At 50.2% G+C, this 18,366-nt stretch overlaps 1 protein-coding gene across 1 annotated transcript in view; it reads left to right on the top strand.

The window, feature by feature from the left end:
- Positions 1 to 949: 949 nt before the first annotated feature.
- ZSWIM5 (zinc finger SWIM-type containing 5) overlaps positions 950 to 18,366 on the top strand; it is a 97,444-nt gene continuing 80,027 nt past the window's right edge. Inside the window, exon 1 of the mRNA XM_065656387.1 lies at positions 950 to 1,652. Coding sequence (XP_065512459.1) covers positions 974 to 1,652 — 679 coding nt within the window. The 5' untranslated portion in view covers positions 950 to 973. The remainder of the gene's footprint in view (positions 1,653 to 18,366) is intronic.

The following is an 18,366-nucleotide window of genomic DNA, read 5'->3' as shown; positions in this document are numbered from 1 at the left end:
TGGCAGGGCAGCAGTGCTTGCTCCATCAGCCCGGCGCTGTGCTGCTCCCAGGGGTGCTGCCGTCGCCCTTCACTGAAGCAGAGGCTGGTGAGGAGTCAGCTCCCTGGATTTTGGGGCGCCAACTCAGGCAGTATGTGCTCAAAGACCTCATTTTAATGGAACCCCGGCTAAGAGCAGAGCAGAGCTCTCTGGCAGTCAGCACTGCCTGCATTTCTCCTCTGCCAAAGGCCAAGTGTGACAACGGACTAGGTATTCTCTCTGCTCCCAAGGCTGCTGCAGTGACATGTGGGATGAGCCTCTTTACTACAGAGCTTTAAAAGCAAAAGCAAACCCTGATGCCCACTGAGGGCTGTGCTACCTGGCGTAAATCCGAAGGTGATTTGTGCGTTAGACTGGGCGTTGAGGCCGGGTGCCGCAGGTCCCAGACTTGCAGCAGGTCCCGGGTTCCCGCGGGCCGTCTCCGGGGCAGCGGTGCCGTGCCCAGCCCTGCCGTGCCCAGCCCTGCCGTGCCCAGCCCTGCCGTGCCCAGCCCTGCCGTGCCCCTTTGCTGCCTCTCAGCACAAGCTCCTTGCGCTCGGCTGCCCCGGCACCCTCTCTCCTCCCAGCGCCGTGGGGACCGGCAGCCGCGGAGCTTTCCCCCTCCGCGTCCTCCGGGCACGGGAACGCGGCGTCCCCCGCGTCCGCCACCCTCGCCTGGGGACACAGGCCGGAGGGCAGCGGGGCGGTGACCCGGGGCCAAATCCCTCCCCGCCCCACGGAGCCGGCCCCCGGCGCCCCGGCAGGTGCCGGTCAGAGCGCGGGTCCGGCGGCCGCCCGGGGCGGGCAGGGGGCAGCGGAGCGTCCCGCCCCGGCGGGGGCCGGCTCCCGGCCGGCGGGACCACCCCCTCCAGTCTCCACCCCCGGCCCCCCCCCCGCCGCCGCCTCTCCTCCTCCCCGCCTCTCCTCCCCTCGCCCGGCTCAGTCGGTCGCAGCCATGGCGGAGGGAGGAGAAGGAGAGGAGCTGCTCCGCCCGCCGCTGCCCGCCGGCGCCCCGGGCCCCAAGCGCTTGTGCTCCCGGGCCTGCCCGGCCGGGGGCACCGGGGCCGCTCACCCCCGTTCCGGCGCCGCGGGGGCCGGCGCGGGGCCGGGCGCGGGAGCCAGCGGGGCCCCTGCGGCGCTGCCCGGCTGCTGCCCCGCGGCGGCGGCAGGGACGGCGGGGGCGGCGGGGCCGGCGGCGGCGGGGCCGGGTGGCGGCGGCGGCGGCGGCGGCGGGGCGGGCAGCCTGCTGCAGCCCGAGTCGCTGCTGGACGCGGCGGCCAAGCGGGTGGCGGGGAGCTGGGCGTTCGAGCGGGTGGAGGGCCGCTTCCAGCGCATCCCCGAGCCCGTCCAGCGCCGCATCGTCTACTGGAGCTTCCCCCGCAGCGAGCGGCAGATCTGCATGTACTCCAGCTTCCAGCCCGGTCGCGCCGCCGCCGCATCCCCCGCCAGCGCCGCCGCGGGGGGCCCCGCCGCCGCTGCCCCCGCCCCAGCCGGCGAGGAGAGCCCCGCCGCCGGCCCGCCGCAGCCCGCCGCCCCCGCCGCCGCCCCCGCCGCGCCGCAGGGCGAGGGGCTGCCCTTCCGCCGCGGCATCCGCCTGCTGGAGACCGGCGCGGTGGACAACGTGCTGCAAGTCGGTGAGTGCCGCGACGGGGCCCCGTGGGCTCCTGTGTCGTCGTCTGCCCCCCCGCCGTCCCCTCCAAACACTTCAGGCTTTTGTCTGGCGCGGTTGTGGTTTGACAGGAAAATCCTGCCCCGGGGGCAAGGATCGCCTTGCGTCCCTCTGGGAAGATTTTGGGTTTGGGGAGTGGGAGGGCTGAGGGTGCCCTCCCTTCGGTGAGGTGTGTGTGCCCGGTTGTCACCGGCAGCAGCCCGCAGCGTGGACGCCGTCCCTCCAGCCCGAGTGGAAAAATCGAGCCAGCCCGCCCCTAAAGCGCCCGTCGGGGATTTGTATGGAGAGCACGCAGCCCTGCCGGCCTCCCCCACTTCGCCTCCCCGCCCCGCAGTGTGAGTCCATCTCACCCCTGAGCACCCACACCCGCGCTCCCACGGGTGTCCTGGCCCTTCCACCGGGAGATGGGTTTATAAACATAATGCATCTCTCCAGCAGCTCTGAGCGTTTGCCTTTGTCTTCTCCATCAGGGTCTCTTTCCCACTTGGGAAAGCTGTAGCGGGGCATCTACTCCCTGCTTTTCCCTTCCCAGCCCCCTGCGTGGGCTCCCTTGGTGGGACTGGCAGGTGGAAAATGAAGGTTTGGGGTGACAAGTTGGGTGGGCTGGCGGGTCCCACCGGCAGCCCGGTGCGATGTGCTTTTTGGGGACGGATGCGCGGCCTTCTCCCTCCTGTTAGGTGATGAAGGGGCCGTGGGAATGATGGTGGGAATAATGGCATCGTGTTTTCTCTCCATGGACAGGTGGCTTTTGTGTGCACTGGCGGAGAGGAAACGTTGTTCCTCTTCCCCTGTCCTTCCAGTACTTGTCTCCATCTAAAATCCACCTTATATCTGTATATATTTAAAGAGACACAATTTGTGGTGTTTTACATAAAATAATCCGCTCCTGGTTGTTATTGGAAGTGATTGAAATGCGCATTGCCATTAAAATGACATTAGGCTAGAATTTGTTTTGCAAATGCAAAATGTAAATTCATTTTGTGCCAGGGTATGGCGTGAATGAGTGAAGGGAGGGTGGTTTTTGTTGTAAGAAAGGGTGAGTTCAGCTGTGTTTATTTAAAGAGCCCTCCTTCCTTTTGGGGAAGAAGCAGCTTTAAAAAAAATCCCATTTGGTACAGTTTACATTCAGAAGAGCATTATCAAAACATTTTCCATTTGAGACATGAAAATAGGAGACAGCAGAAGAATTCCTTCCACCTCTGAGGATACGCAGTGAAAATTCCTGAAGCACAAAAGGTTTTTTTTTTTCTGAGTGTATGATTATACCCTTTTTTTGGGTTGAATTAATATTTTCTAAGGGCTGCGTTAAGATGATTAGTTATTCTAAGTCTGTTTAAAATACTTCGAAACTCGAAACCAGATAATTTTTTTAGGAGAGGAGTACCTCTGCAGGACCTCTGAAATTAGGAGGAGGGGGGAAATAATAGCTTACTGTGGGCAATGCTTTACTGACCTGCCCACCGAGGTGTGGGTGCAGTGGGCAGCTGCTGTGGGAGTGGGAGACGGAGGTAACGGTTGCCAAAAACCAGGGCTGGTTCTGTACAAAGGAATTTTATTTTTTAATGAGTTTTGTTAATTTATTTATCTTTGAGATGTGGCTCTGATGAGGTTTTAGCCAGTGCTGTGGAGGATCTGGGTGAGCGCTGGGGTCAGGGGTGTGCGGGATGCGCAGAGCGGTCCCATCCCAAAGCGACGTCCGGCGCTGTCATCCAGCATCACACGTTCTGGGGCTCCCTGCGCTTCCCGCTGCTGCTTTGGGCGAGCCAGAGGACAGGGAGGATGGTCGCAGCTCTTGCGTTTCACATCCCCTGACAAGTCTAAACCATCTCCCCAGCTTTGAAATCGGAGCTCACGCCCATTGTCCTCCGAACCGTCAGCTTTTTAGATGAAGCAGCATGTTCTGGAAGCGCTCGCCGCAAAGTCGGCGGGTGATTTATCACGTTTCTGCAGCTCAGAAGGGGTGTGCGGGGTGCTCGCCGTGGGAGTTTGCCTTTGGGGCGAGGGGTTTGGGTCTTGGCTGTAGTGTGGCTCCTCTTCGGGTGGCAGCGGGTGGGTGATGTGGGGTCAGACACCTCTGTGTCTGTCCCTGGAGCAGCCCTATCACAGCAGCCCCTCGCAGCCCTGAGCCAGAGGAGGAAGATTTACATCAAACAAAAGGCTGTGAAGGGCTGCGTGTTTATCCGGGGCGGACGGGAGGCATAGCTGAGATGTCCTTCGCCAACTTTCCACATCCATCCTGCGGATGCTGCTGGAAGGTGAGGTGGAACAGCTCCAGCCACCGGAGACACCAACACTTTGTGGCTGCGTGTGTGTGTTTGCAGTTAAGATGGGAACTTTGTTGTTGGCTTATGTGAGAACTATGGAAAAAACTAAAACCCCAACCCTGGCTTAGTTGATGCTCACCAGCGCTAAATCTAATCTGCTGTTCCCCTCTAAAGATCTCTTTAAAGAGGACACGGCCAGCTCCCGGCGTTGTGACCTGAAGTTTGCACAGTTGAGATTTGCTGTTAACAGAGATCAGATGTTTGTGCAGTTGCGTCTCTGAGTCAGACCTGCGAAAAAATAAGAATTGTACAGATGTAAAATTCCTTCTCCCTGTGGTTGGAAAAATCTCTTTGAAAAACTGAAAGCCAAAATCCAAGAGGAATGGCCTTCTGGAGCTAGAAGGTGGTGTGGAAGGAGGAGGGTTGTGCTCTTGGGGACAAAGTGCTTTGGGCTCCAGCTCCTGAGCTCCTCAGCTTTTTATACAGCCATCAGGTCCAAAAAACCCCATATATGCCACATTATCAACCAATAATTCCTTCATGCTTAGTAAAACTTAAATGAGGCTTAAACCCTGATCTCACTGGAGTGATTAAATTGATTTTTTTTTTTTTTTCTGCTCAAAGAACGATCTTGGATGTTGAACACAGGCATCTTTGTCTTCTTAAAAACTGCTTTATTATTATGTGTACAGATCCTGTCTTTGTGTGTGTGTGGTGTGTGGGTTTTTTTTCTTTTAATTTTTAGACAAATGACAAAAGCATGCAGGAAAGGAATGCAGAAATGCCAGGCTTAATATAAAGCATGCAACTGCACTGCATGCTGGGAATCCTAAAGGATACAAAACCTTTAACGACGGCGGTTAATTTTTAACAAGTTCACTCGCATAAATATTTATGAACAGAAGTTTTTACACCATTATCTCTTGGGTTTTTGGAGAGAGAAAAGACCTTTGGTGGATTTTGACAGTAGGCTGTGATCCGGCAGAACAAATCCATGTTTCTCGCCTTTGCTCCCCAGCGCTGTATAATATGGTTTGCCCTTGAGTCGTCGCGGCTGTCGATGGGTGGGCGAGTGTCCATGGCAATTTTAGGTGGGAATTCTCCTTTTTTTCCCCTGAAGCATCGAGCTTTGTGTTGTTCTTTGTGTTGTAACCAACCACTTAGGAACCTATATGGTGTGTGCAGCCTATGGCTCCTTACCCACAGATAAGCCTTTCTGCCCTGATGGGGAGGTATGCGGTCCAGCCATAAGTACATAGGCAGAATTTACTTTTGCTGTTAGAGTAACAATGAAGAAGGGATTTAAAACGCACTGGCTTTGTAAACACTTGGAGGGAGCCTGTTTTTTTCAAACCTGAGATTAATCTGGAATATTTTATCTGATGCTTCGCAGGTCAGTCCTGGGTACTGTCCTACGGTTAAGCTGGATGTCCAGGGGCGGGGTATTTTCTGACCCTGCTTCAGCAGCCTTCGGCCTGGGCAGAGGTTAAGCTAGACCTGATACCTGTAAATAATACCTGTAAATGCCTTTGGCATTTTAATTGGGGGAGTTCTGATTTGGAAGCTTTTTGTTACGCTATGTGTTTCAGCTCCTGTTGATGTGTATTTGTTATGATGCCTGTTGAAATGCAGCTTCAGAGGTAAAAATACTGATGGGTTCCTGTGCTCTGTAATGTGGTAGAAACTATTTTTTTTTTTTTCTAAAACTACTTTTCGGGTTTTATTTTTTTTTTAATTTTAGAAAAGTGCTCACTTTTAGGTGAGCATTTGGTTTCCCTCCCCTGTGACGTGGTACGGGGCAGAGTCTAAATTTGCATTCAGTTGTTTTTAAAACTCTAGATGGTGTGCTGCATTATAGAGCTGTTTATTTTGGGGAAAACACTTTGATGGGCCTCTCTAGGGCTGGTTGTGGTTGCTTTTGTTTTGTGTAAAGATCAGTCACCTCCTGGGTCTGAGTTTAAGGCTGTATCCAGTGGGAGCAGGTTTGGAAGGAGCACCATAGGTCATGAAACATGTTTTTTTTCATGTTGAAACCTGGTGTCCCATGTCGGGGTGCTGCAAAAGGAGCTTAAATTTCCTGTATCTTCTTAGTTTTTGGGTGGGGTTGTTGTAGTACAACATGTTTCCAATTTGCTAATTAATTTTCATTCTATTTTTCTTTAAGGGTACATACTTTATCCTGCCATGAATATTAAAATACTTTAAACCACATAAATGGGGCTGGCAGAGGTTCATTAGCCCTATCATGATGGAAACTGTTGAACATTTTAAATATACATTAAGCCCTTTACATTTCTAATTATTTTTTTCTGAATGTGTATAGTTAAAAGGAAGGATTATTAGGCATTAAAACTTATGATCTGTTTATTGCTGCACTCTCATAGGTGAGATATTTCTTGAGCATGTTCTGGACTGTATTACAGAAACTAGAATTAGAGATGATGGAAACCACCAGAGTTTCTTGCTGGTCATGCAGGGAGAGCTAAGAAAACTTTGACAGCTGGAATTTTAACTTTTCTTTTTTTTAGCAGATTTATTTATTAGCCTTTGAGTCTTTTTTTTAAAGAGTATAAACAGACCTTCTGAAGCTGGGATGTCTTTTTAACTGGGTGGCTAATTACTTGAGGCAAAAGGATGCTAGCTTAAAGAGGCTAGAGACCTGAAGAATAAAGCATAAGAGATTAAATATTGAGTTTTGGCTTCAAGAATAAATAGGTTTGAAGTGTCTTTCAGAAAGTGTGACAAGTCTTGGGTTCTGGCTTGAGCAGGCACTGGGAGTTTGTTCTCAGCTTGCTTGTGCTTTTAGGAAGCTTAGCCCAGGTGAGACACTGGCGTTCTCTGCTTCCAACCTGAGTCATTTACAGCAGATTTTAATTTTGCTCACATCTAGAGGGAATCTTTAGGAAATATTTAACTGTGCTAAAACTGCAGTAACATAAACCACATGTGTCTGCGTGCTTTGTTTCTGAAGCTTTGTGCGAGGGAATGTGCTTTGCTGTTACTTGATGCTCGCTTTGATGTTAGATGCTTTATGATTAGTCTCTCTAACCTCAGATAGGACTTTTGGAAAACTTAAATGAGCTCGTCTATCCAATAGCTCTGTAAAGTCACATTCAGCTGTCAATCATCTCTTGTAGTGTGTCAGCTTTTAATTTTATTTGGAAATATATATATGTATCTTAAAAAAATATTCTTGGCAGCATGAGGCTGGAGGAGAGAGTTCATGGGTTTGTGTATTTCCTTGGTGTATGCGTGAGCCTGGCCTTGGAGATGGACCATGGGGCAGGCGGTGAGTCTTTGGTAGTTTTGGGGTTACGTCCTGCTCCCCTTTCCCAGCAGGAGACCTGCTCCTGTCTGGGGTTAGTGCAGGGTGGGCGAACAGCATGGCCAACATTGCGCTCATGCTTGATTTTTAGGGGTTTTGCATTTAGGTGGCACAGACGGTTTGTGTTTAGTAGCGATGTGAGTTTTCCCTTGAGGCTGGAGTAGGTTGCGCAGGTGAGGAGCTATGCGGGAATTTTGGGAAAAACAGCAGCTCTTTGCCTTCTCAAGGCAGCTGAGCTCTGGGATTTTCAGTGAGAGACCAAGGCTTGTTGCTGCATGACAATGCTTTGTGCTTAAAGTGGGAGAATATTCTTCTGGAGGTGTTTCTTCTAGGGGGGCAAGGCTTTGGTTTCTGTTCCTCTGGCCGTGCTCTGAGGAGCAGATCTTGCATAAGGTCCTGGGCGAGGTGGTGGCGAAGGAGCCTTTGCTTGCTCCCCCATCTCTTCACACTGCTTACTTTTTCTGGTTGGGCTGTGGCTAAGGTTTGCTGGGGACCTGGGAAGGATGGTGCTGGGGTCCTATCCTGTCTTTGTTTAGCAGGATTTTATTTTGGCTTTATTTCAACTTCATTTCAGAAGGAGCTGGAGGCATGAAATAGCTGTCTTCAGGGTATTAAAATGAACTTCTAGTATGTCTTACCTTACACTTGATGCTGTCTTGAGGAGGTTGTGTCGTGGGGTTGTCATATTCCTGGTCTTCTGGGGATGAGAGGAGGGGAGGAAAGCAGCTCCTCTGAATAACTGGTTCCTGCATCTGCTGAGTCTTGACTTTCTCCGGCATCAGCATCAATAGAAATCGATCTGTTTTCCAATGAAAACAAAAACCCAAAGACTCCAGACCTTGGCTATGTTAATAACTGCTGTGAGACAAGTCTACCTTTTAGATGGAGCCAGTTTTGGAGCCAGGACATGCAGTGGTGGTGGGGAGCTCTCCCTGTCCCTTGGCAAAGCTACCGAAGCCCTGAAGATGCTCTCCTGCACCCTTGGAAGAGCAGGACTGAGACCCGCTTAATTTCCGACCTGGCTTTCACAAGGGTAGGGGCTGATGTACAGACTTGGCCCCTGACTTCTTGTGCTTGTGCAACAGGACTTGGGAAAGGGCATGGTAATATCTCACAGAGAGACGGGGGTCCTGCAAAACCACTTCTTGGGGGATGTTGGGGGAAAGCGTCTTCATGGTTTTACAATGAAATGTCCCAGGCGCAAAAATTCAATTTTTTCAAAGGCTTTTAATCCAGATGTTTAAACGTGAATAGATTCCACTTGGTTGGTGTGGTGGGTGTGTTTTATTTAATACTGGGGACTCGCCTGTGCATAACACCACCACATTTCTCTCCAAATGGATTTTCTAGCACCGCGTTTTAAGAGCATTTGCTTTTTTGTCTCAAGCTTACTGCTTAGGATTGTGCAGGATTGGGGTTAGTCCTTGTAAAATGGTGCATTTGAAGTAATGCACAAATTAATAAAATCCTGTGCTTTTTACTTGTCACATTCTAGGTGCACATTGCCAGGGATTTTTATTATCTTTTTTGTGTGTGTGTATGTGTGTTTCTCACATCGTTTAAAAACAAAGCCACAAATGTGCTTAGGAGGCAGATCTGCTGGGATGCCAGCTCAGAATGGTTGCATGCGGTTATGTTGGTCCAGCTTGTCATCTGCTGGTGTCCTGCTGCCATTGCCCCTGGGTTCAGATGGGAGAGGAGGGGTCTGCATCCCCTTTGCGACACCCCGCGTATCGCCGGATGCCCATAATGAGCTGTCTGCACCTCCACCACCCAGCTCGTTTGACCGAGGGCCGCTAATTGTCATTGAGGTTCGCTCAGCGGGATGCAGCGTGGTATCTGCCTGGCTGCTGTCTTTGCACCTGGAGACGGTGCCCGTGTCCCGCAGCTGCCGACGGGGAGGGATTCCCCGTGGGAACGCCGGGGACTTGGTGTCTGGGACGTCGGCAAGGTCAGGACAGGCTGTGCCTCCGCTCCGGATGCCGTCCAGTAGCCCTGGCCCCCATCCTTCAGCTGATGCCGGCATGTGGGTGACTGGTCAGGATGCCAATAATAGCCATTACTCGTTATTGGTGTTATGTGGGGTTTTTTTTAAAGGCGGTGATGGCAGGAGGCGCCACGTGCTGTGCCCTGGCTGCGGGTGTGCGGCTGCCTTGATGAAGACGAGTGCCCTGTCAGGGGGGTGGCAGAGCAACAAATGGGAGCCTGAGATAAATAAAATTTGCATTAATGAACCACAGTGGCTTTAGATGCCAAATTAAAAGAAGTGTGTCTGGAGGATGAAAAATAAATGTATTTTCTGTCTTACTCGCTAGTTCTCATCTCTCTTGATTTTCTTTATCATCAGAAAATTTTTTAATTTTTTTCAAGCCAGTTGTGTTTATTTTGGTAACAGTTCATTGGCTGCTTTGTGTACAGAAGCTTTCTCTTGAAAGTACTGAAACTATATTAAAAGTGCTTTTGGCTGTCATCTTTTATTTTGCTTCTCCTTCTTTCTTTTCCCCAAGCTGGGTCGTTGCTGTATCAAATGCTCTGAAACTGTCTGGTAGCATTTTCCCTGCGGTGTTCTGTATAAACTGGAAATAAAAAGGGAAGAAATTGCAGGATTTGGATTTCTGCTTTTTTTTTTTTTCTTTTTTTTTTTCCTCCTCGCTCTTGTGTGTGTGTGTCCCCCATTGAAGTCTGAGCAGCTGTCTCCATCCGCACAGCCCGCCGGTGGCATGCACAGATCTGTTTCTTGTGATTAAAGGGAGAAATAATACCCCAGTGTTTGGAGGGGGGCCGGGATGGCGAGGGGGGCCAAGCGAGTGTCTGGGGAGCAGCGCTTCTCCCCTCCTGCCTGCCCTGCCTGCCCCTGCCTGCTTGGCCCAGGGTCCTGGCTGCTCCTCCCGCATCCTTACGGCTTTATCTCCCTGCGGATGGAGCATCCCACACATCCCCATGCCGTTTGCGGGGAGCTGCCCTCCTGCAGCATCTCTGTCCTGGGTTGGGCTCCTCCATCCCGCACCGGCGACCTGCAGAGGCCTCGGGGTTTTTATTCTATTCTAAGGATGTTGAAATGTTTTGGCGGCGCTGGAGCCGCTCGCTACCGGCGCACTTTGAAAAATACCCAGCAAGTGTCGAGCATCTGTCTGTGAAGGGGGAGGAAATCCCCCCCCGTTATTATTTTCTCCCGATTGTTCTCTCTTGGTGTGGCTTTGGCTATTATGGGTTTGTAAAATAGAACTATATATGACCTTTTATCTTACAAGAAATAGGTTAAGCCATTTTTAAAGAAAGTGGTGGAGTCAGCAGTGCTGCTGAAGGAGCTGCTTTCGCATGGTTGATAGGCTGTGAAGCCGTTCAATGGACTTTGGTTTCAGAGACAATATCTGTTTAAATTAATCTTTGTCAGATACATGCCACTGCAGACAATTCAAATTCCATTTGCTTTCTGATCTCATAACAAAAAAGCACCTTACACTGGTTCTTTTATCATAAAATTAACTTTTGTCTGTGCGTCCTGGAAACAGGGGTGGCATAAAATCTAGTTAAAAGGCTCTGTTATAGGAGGATTCTGTTTCTTTGTACAAGGCGGACTTCCCCCCCCCCCCCGCCCCCCCCGCCTTCTTTCCCCTGTGTGCATTTAAAAAGATGATGAGTGTTTGAGATGGATTAGGGAGAATGCCAGCAGATGGACCGATTCTGTTGTTGCTGCTGGCAACCATCTAAGCAGCCATTTTGAACAATGCTGATACCGGGGTACTGATAACACAAAGATGAGGATGGGATAAATATCCAGCTAGTCCCTTTCTCCCCGCCCGCTCCTCCTCCCTGCCTTTCACGCAGCCGCTGCAGCCCTGTTATTAGACAACCCGATTGTTTCCAGAAAAATGCTTCATCCTTTTAGCTCGACCGGTGGACGTCTAGCATTGCTCATCGCCTTGATTGTCCCAGTGGTTGGTGGAGACACTGGCAGATCTGCATGGGTCCTATGGGGGATGTGCTGTGGCGATGCTCTCTCCTCTGCCCTAGTAAAGCATGGGGTGTTTGGTCCTTCCCATATAAATGAAGCCAATTTCCTTCCCTCCTTGTGCACGTGTTAAGTGCCTCATTACAAAGTGTGATGGCATTTGGTGGATGGATTCTAGGGTTTCAGGAGGTGCACTGTGACCTAAATGAGTTTGGTATCTCCTTTATGCCAAAGCTATTAGTTATGGGGCTGTGATTGCAAATTGAGGGTATTATTCCCTTTGCACATGTGCTGGTCTCCCCTCCCCCTTCTCCCACTCATGTTGTCTGCTGGCTCTTGGGTATCTGGGTCATGTTCATGTCCTGGACCTGCTGCTCTTGGAGCTTCTTAAGGTATGTACTTATATCTGGACTTTGGGATTTTTAGCACTGTAATCAGTGGCCTTCTATCTGTCTGTTTCCCATCTCTAGGGAAATAACCCTTTTATGGATCAAGAAACCCTAAGCAAGCTTCATCTTTTCCTAGCAAATGACAAAAAGGCTGGTTTGTGTTTTGCAGGAGGGATCAGTCCAGGATGCGGGTGGGGTTGTTCGGGGAAACTTGCTGGGCTTTGCCTTGAGCTCGCTGTAGTGTGGTGTGGTCCTGAATGAGCCTGTTTACATTGCAGCATCTCTGAGATCTTTATGCCTGAGGTGATGCTGTTCCTTCTCCTGTAGTTGCTCTTTGTGCAGCTTTTTTCAGTTAATACTTTATTTGGGGTTAAAAACTGTACAGATAACTTTCAAATGAATCTGTGTGTATACACATATCTAATTATACAAAGTAGGTGAAACTTTACTGTAAAATAGCAGGTGTAAGAATTAAAAAAGGAGGTGAGTGAGCATTTTATGTTATCCTCTTTTAATTTGTTCCTTGGGTCATTTACAGTTCGAGATAAATCTTATGTTGTCTTTTTTTTTTCTATTGGGAAGTCTCTTTTCCCTCTTGAGTCCTCATTAAGCCTTCATTTTTTGATCCATAAGCTATGGATTAGCCATATTTGGTGTACTTGCCAAAATAAGGGGCATCTGGCCTGGAAGTTGAACACTCAGTCTGTAAACTCTAGTTCATCAGTGTTGTTAGGGTGCGTTGGGAAGTTTTGAGGTTGACTGAGCTCTGCAAAGACCTTGGGCAGAGAGACTGGGGGGTCTCAGCAGGTTGGCCATCTCTGGGGTCAGTTGGCATTGTCGACAGATGCTTCTAGTGCACACAGAGAGCTCTGTGGTCCCCAGCCACCTCCCCTTGTGGTGGTTCCTGCTGCGTTGCTCAACCTGTTGCGTTAGGAGGTAGATTCTGGAAAGAGTGAGGAGACACCTTCTGCTTTGAAAGGTGGTGAGTGGGATGATAAAGCGTGACTCTTCTGCCCCTTTGGCTCGTGATGAGATTGGACCCTAAAAGCTCCTGCAGGTTTTGATGGAGAGGAACTGTGACCAACATATGACGGAGTGTGATGGTGAGCTCGGTGGCTTCTGGTGTGCTGCTTCTATTGCTTTGCACTGTGGAAAATATTACTCACCAACAGGTGCAAAGCAGGTGCTTGCGAGGATGACCAAGAATGTGCAGTGTATTTTGGAGTGCTTTTAAGCTATGCCTTCTGAAATGGTGGAGAGTGGAGCTTAGTCCTTTGTCTCTTTTCCAGAGCCTCCTAGGTGGCATGGAAGTGTGTGTTGCCTCCCTTTGTTAGAGCTCTCTCCACCTCTTACTTGTCTCGAGTTTGACTCAAGTCTGCTTTAGCTTCGCGGACCCCATTGCATGACATAAAACTCAGGTTATTTGGCTAACCCCCCCATCAGGTGTGCTTGCTGGCAGCCACTTTTTTGAGGTTCAAGAGTGTGTGAGGTTGCTGCTTTCAGAGCCAGGACATGGCACCTCGCTGCTAAAACCTGCCCGCAGCCCTCTGTGGTGCAAGAACAACAGCTGCTGAAACCAGCTCACCAGATGATGGTGGAGAGCAGCATGTGCCCTTGCTTTCTGCTGCTTTAGGGCTGAGGAGGATGAGGAGGTGATTGGTAAGGTCAGGCTGTTCACATGCACGAGCGATGTACTGGGAGCAAATGTTTGCTTCCCAGTTTGGAAGTTACTGGTTATTTGGGAAAACATGGTTTCTGGTGACCTCCCGACCACATTGCTGGGGGTCTGTCGAAAGAATGGGTATCTTCAAGTGCATCACTGTCCACTTGAATCACAGCAGCACACAGTGCAAACATCCTTTATCTCTAGGATTCAGCACAGTGACATGGTTTGAAAGATTGCCTTGCTTAAGCTGGAGGTTATTTGTCAGTAATGCGTGGTGGGCTGCCCTCCCTGAGGGGTACCTGAGGGGCAGGAGGGGAACTGGAAGGGTGTTCTAACTGGTGTTGTGCTTGCTGGGAGAGGGGGCAGAAGGAAATTTTGCTCTGTCGCTTTTCTGTGTGTGTTGTGATAAAAATTTGCCGTTATCTAGGCCCTGGAAAAATCACAAAAACTCGCAAAAACTGGGCAGGGTAAAGATGAATGATTAGATGTTCCTTGCCATGGCTCAGCTCCTCAACTTTCACTATAGAAAAGAGGGTAGGTCATGTGGGGAATGACTTAATGGGAATTGTCCAAATTTGGGGTTTTTGCTTGAAAGCACTAGTTCTTCAAGAAGAATGAGCTTCTGGATACCAAGGGCTCTTCCTAAAAACACTGATGCTTTCTTCTTTTGCACTTGAGTAGTGCATGTGAAATAGGGCTTGGGCAAAAAGGACCAAGCCAAAGGAAGTCAGCACAGGGAATCAGAGCTGTGTGATGCTGGAGACCTGCTCCTGGGCAGACAGAGTTTGGACATCGTGTGTTCCCTCTGCTGACAGCATTGTCACCCAGCACTGCTGGTGCCACCAGCACCTCTGGGGATTTGCAGAGGGGCTTAGCAGGCACGGCTGCTCCTCACGTGGGGACACCGTTTGGGAGAGCATCCTGAATGGTAGATTGGCGCTTTCCATGAGCGGTCGTTCGCTCTCTGCATTCCCCGCGTCTGAAAGAGGCACAAGGCAGTGGTGAGATTGTCCCCTGCCTGCCTGTCTGGTTTTTGGCTTGTTTCTGGTGGCTCCTAGCTCAGCCCAGAGCCTGCGGTTCAAGCGCTGTGGGAAGGACTGATGCCCAAGAAGTTTGTTTTTTATTTTCCCCCACCCGTCCCCATACCCACGCACTGGTCAGCCGCACTAAGGTTTCCTGGACTGTGAGGTTTGATGAACCATTAACCTAAAAATGCCTTGAGTAGGAAGAAAATGTTTCCGAGGCCTAAAAATCTCGCAAAGCTTCTGAAGTGGGAATGGGAGCTGTGGTTTGCCTGAGTGGCTTTTCTTGCTCCTGGCTCTGCTGTGAACTGGCTTTGCTTTGTGGGTGCCAGAGCATGTTTGGGATCTTGCAGAGACGGGAAGGCAGCCCTCCAGGGCCGGGTCAGCCGGAGGGGCCGCTTTCCCAGCAGATGTCCTCTTGGCATGGGGCTCGACAGGTTTAAGACAGGATGTCCCTGTACTGCAGAGAGCTGAAAGCATTGAAATAAGTCACAGACTGGGAATGTCTGAATCCAGCTACGAATTCCTGGGGAAGAGGATTTGGCAATGGCAGACTGTATTGGCGGGCAGGCTCCACGTTACCAGTGGAGACGGCACCTCGCTGTCCCACGGGCTGTGCGGGTGCAGTGTGGCTGCACCAGCATCTTCCCTTTCAGGGCAGTGCTGGGTCTGGCGCCAGCGCTGAATGAGACCACCACCCTCCTTGTCCACTGCTTCTAATGTTGTTGAGCAAGGGAAGAAGCAACTGTAAAGGGCAGGGACTCTTCATGATGTCAGCTGGACACAGCTGTGGAGGGCTGCAGTTGTTAAGCCATGGCTGCGACATGGTGGCGTTGCAAAGCAGGGGTCTGGTGGCCATGGGGGTGGTCTGGAGGAGGACGTGATGGCTGCGGCTGTATATGAAACTGGGAGGTGGGGTTGCCTGGGGAGGTGCGTGCCAGGATACCCAGGTGGGAGGAGGTTGTTTTTACTCCAGGGCAGGGTTAGTTGCTGTGGCTTGGAGCCTGTCCATCACTGAGTTGCAGCAGTCCCATTCCCGAGGGCTTTCCTATAGCTGACGCTGCAGCTCAGGAAGGAGCTGACAGCAGGATCCTGACCCTATTTTCATAAATAGTAACAGCATCTCTAAAAACTTGGAGGGGCTGGTTTGGAACAGAGTGTCAGGGTTCCCTCGTGTCTGGTCAGCAGCAGACGCTAGGGGAGGAGATTAAGAAATGAGGCTGGAGCAGAGGGATGCTTCCCAGGTCGTGAGCAGCTTCTTCCAGCCAAAGGGCTGTACTGGCCCTTGGCTGCGATGTGGATGCAGGAGATGGCTTGTGAGGGCAGCCCTGGCCTCACATACCCTGCAGCACCGGGGTTATCCCTGAGTCCCCTCGGGGTGTACCATCCCTGCTGGGCAGGTGGTGGGGTGGCTGTCCCCTGGCAGGGACCGCCAGCACCACTCTGGGAGGCAGCAGTGACACAGGGCTGGTGGGACCGAGGAGACTTTTGGAGAGACCAGCACTTCTCCACCCCACTTCGATGCCATCCTTGAGCTGCAGACTGAGGTTTGGGAGAGGGGACCAAAGATGTTAAGAGCTGTAGATTTAATGGGGTGGGAGAACTATGTAATCAAAAAGTGGGATGTAGCACCAATCTCTTCTCTTTCCCTTTTTCCCCATTGTGATCTTCTAGGCAGTTTGACTTCGCTAAATATTTTAACACTTTTCTAATTGTGGGTAGAGTTAAATTCCCATTGCTAATATTTGAACAGGGTTAGTGGTCTGGAGGAGGCATCTCTCTGAAGGGCTGTCTCGTCTCAGGGTGGTCTGGTGTGTTTTCTGTCCCTCTCTGACATGCCTGAAGTTATCTGTTGAGGAATAGCCCTTAGTGTAGGGATATTTGCTGGAAATACGAAGGGCTCTTTGTCCTCCTGGCTATGACTTTTTACCACTTTACTGTTGCTGTGGGCTGCAATGGAGGAGTTCATAGGCAGTGGTGAAACATGATGCCCCATGGACCACGCTGGGTAAAACCTCTGCTGCTTGGTAGCTCATGACACCGAAGTCTGCGAGATCTCTTTGTGACGTGCATTTTGGGCAGCGTTTTTGTATTTGGAGCATGCACTTGTTATCAGGAGGTTGGGTGAAAGGTTTTCCTTGGACCTCAGGAGAAAGTGTTTATTATTTAAAAGGGTAACTTGGGGTGAGAGAGAAAGAAAGCGAAGCTGCCTAATCTTGCAATTTAAATATATTTAAGATTCCCTCTGTTCGAGTTTGCTTCCTAGCCTTGATCAGAAGGAAATGCTGTTAGCTACAGAGTGGAATAAATCGAGGGCACCCTTATCTGTGCAAGATAAATTACTATTGTTTAGGAAAGACACTCCAGGGATTGAAGAATTTAATTAAATACACAGAGATTATGAATATGCATGTAAATTAGACAATCTAGATATGACATGGCTACAACTGCAGGGAATTGTTTGAACTTAAAAGTGTAATCATTCTTTTTATCGGGATGTGGGGATGGGTAACAAATGAGAAGATTCCCTCTCCGTTTGCCTCCGCCTCGGCTGGTCTCAGGTCATTAAGCACTGGGAATTACCCGTTGCGCATCAGCCCTCCACAAGCCCGCAGAGATGATGCACCGGAGCCTTTCTAATGAGCTGCTGCAAGAGCTGACGGAGAAATGGGGGTTGTGGCGAGGGGGCTGCCATGGCCCTGACCCAGATACGGGGTTTGGGAGGGTGGGGGGATGCAGTTTGCCTTCTGCTGAGGGGGGAGGAGAGCGCTGCCTGCACTCCCGGTGGTGCCACCGGAACGGAGGATACTCTCCAAAGGATCTGGAAAGATCTTTGTTGTGATTTCAGACCATCTCCCTGAAAATCATGGGGTTAAGGAGTGCAAATATTGATTGATCAGGTTTTCTGCTTTTTTTTCCCGGTGCTTTCACAGGGGTTCCCCCTCCAATTTGATCAGTGCTGTGATGAAAATTTGGAAATCGCAAAATCCTGTTTTAGAAACTAAGCTCTAGATCAGAATGAACAAGAGAGGCAAAACTGGGAATCTTGCCTCTTAAGAAATATTCCAAGAAGCTCAGACTGAAATGCGGGAATGTGCTTGTGCTGCCCTCCCAGTCAGGCTTGGGCTCCTTGTAGCAACCTGGTGTCTGTGTTGAGCCAAGGCAGGTTCTTCAAAGGACATTCACTGCAATATACGGTGCTGCCTTGAATGTGTTTAATTTGCGACTCTTAGAGGTGGCATTTAATAACAAGGCAGAGAAATATTTCTCTTTTTTTCCCCCTTGTGTTTCCTTTGTTTGACTTCACCTCCATCTGCTCAGTTTTGTTGTTCTGCTAAAATCAGATTTCTCTATAGTTGGGAGTCCAGGACCTGCAACTGAAGAAATTAATTGCTACAAGCCCCCCACCCTGTGAATTATTTTTAATTATTAAAATAGGCAGTGAGACATGGACATGATCTGACTTTGAACTTGACTAGTCATTAAAAAAAAAAAGCAATAATGAGAGCCTGAATCTTGACTTGATGATTTTCGTTTTTTTGTTGTTCTTGTTTTTTCCCCCATTTTTCACTTTTCGGTGGTCGGAGCTGTATGAGCAGGAGCTGTTCTGATGGGGCAGGAGTGGAGCTGAGCCTCTGGGGCTGCTCGGGGAGCCGGGGTGGTCTGCAGGGCCAGGAGGCGATGCTGCCCTGGGTCACCCCTCCGCAGGGCATCAGCTTCTCCCACCTCCTCCGCCCCCTCGAATCGAGGGCTTATGGTAATTGGGAGCTCGGTTCTGTCCTGTTCAAGCCACGTGGGAACAATTCCTATTTATCACTTTGAAAAGTGGATGGTTTTCCAGCCCCTGGCTCGTGGGTTCTGATTAAAAAACAAGAAGAAAAAAAAAAAAAACTCCCACATCTGAAAATGTGAAATATCTAAAGCACATTTTTTCAACAACCTTGGAAGACCTGCTTTTTTTCTGTCAAGCAAAAATATAATAGCAGGAGAATATTTGTATGGGTGCACAAGTGCACGGAGACAGGTTTGAACATTTGTAATAAAGTATTTCTAATAAAAAT

The sequence above is a fragment of the Caloenas nicobarica genome, chromosome Z, assembly GCF_036013445.1.
Source record: "Caloenas nicobarica isolate bCalNic1 chromosome Z, bCalNic1.hap1, whole genome shotgun sequence".
NCBI classification, from domain to species: domain Eukaryota; kingdom Metazoa; phylum Chordata; class Aves; order Columbiformes; family Columbidae; genus Caloenas; species Caloenas nicobarica.
Note: the sequence above shows the minus strand (reverse complement) of the source record. Positions and strands in the feature narration are given on the sequence as shown.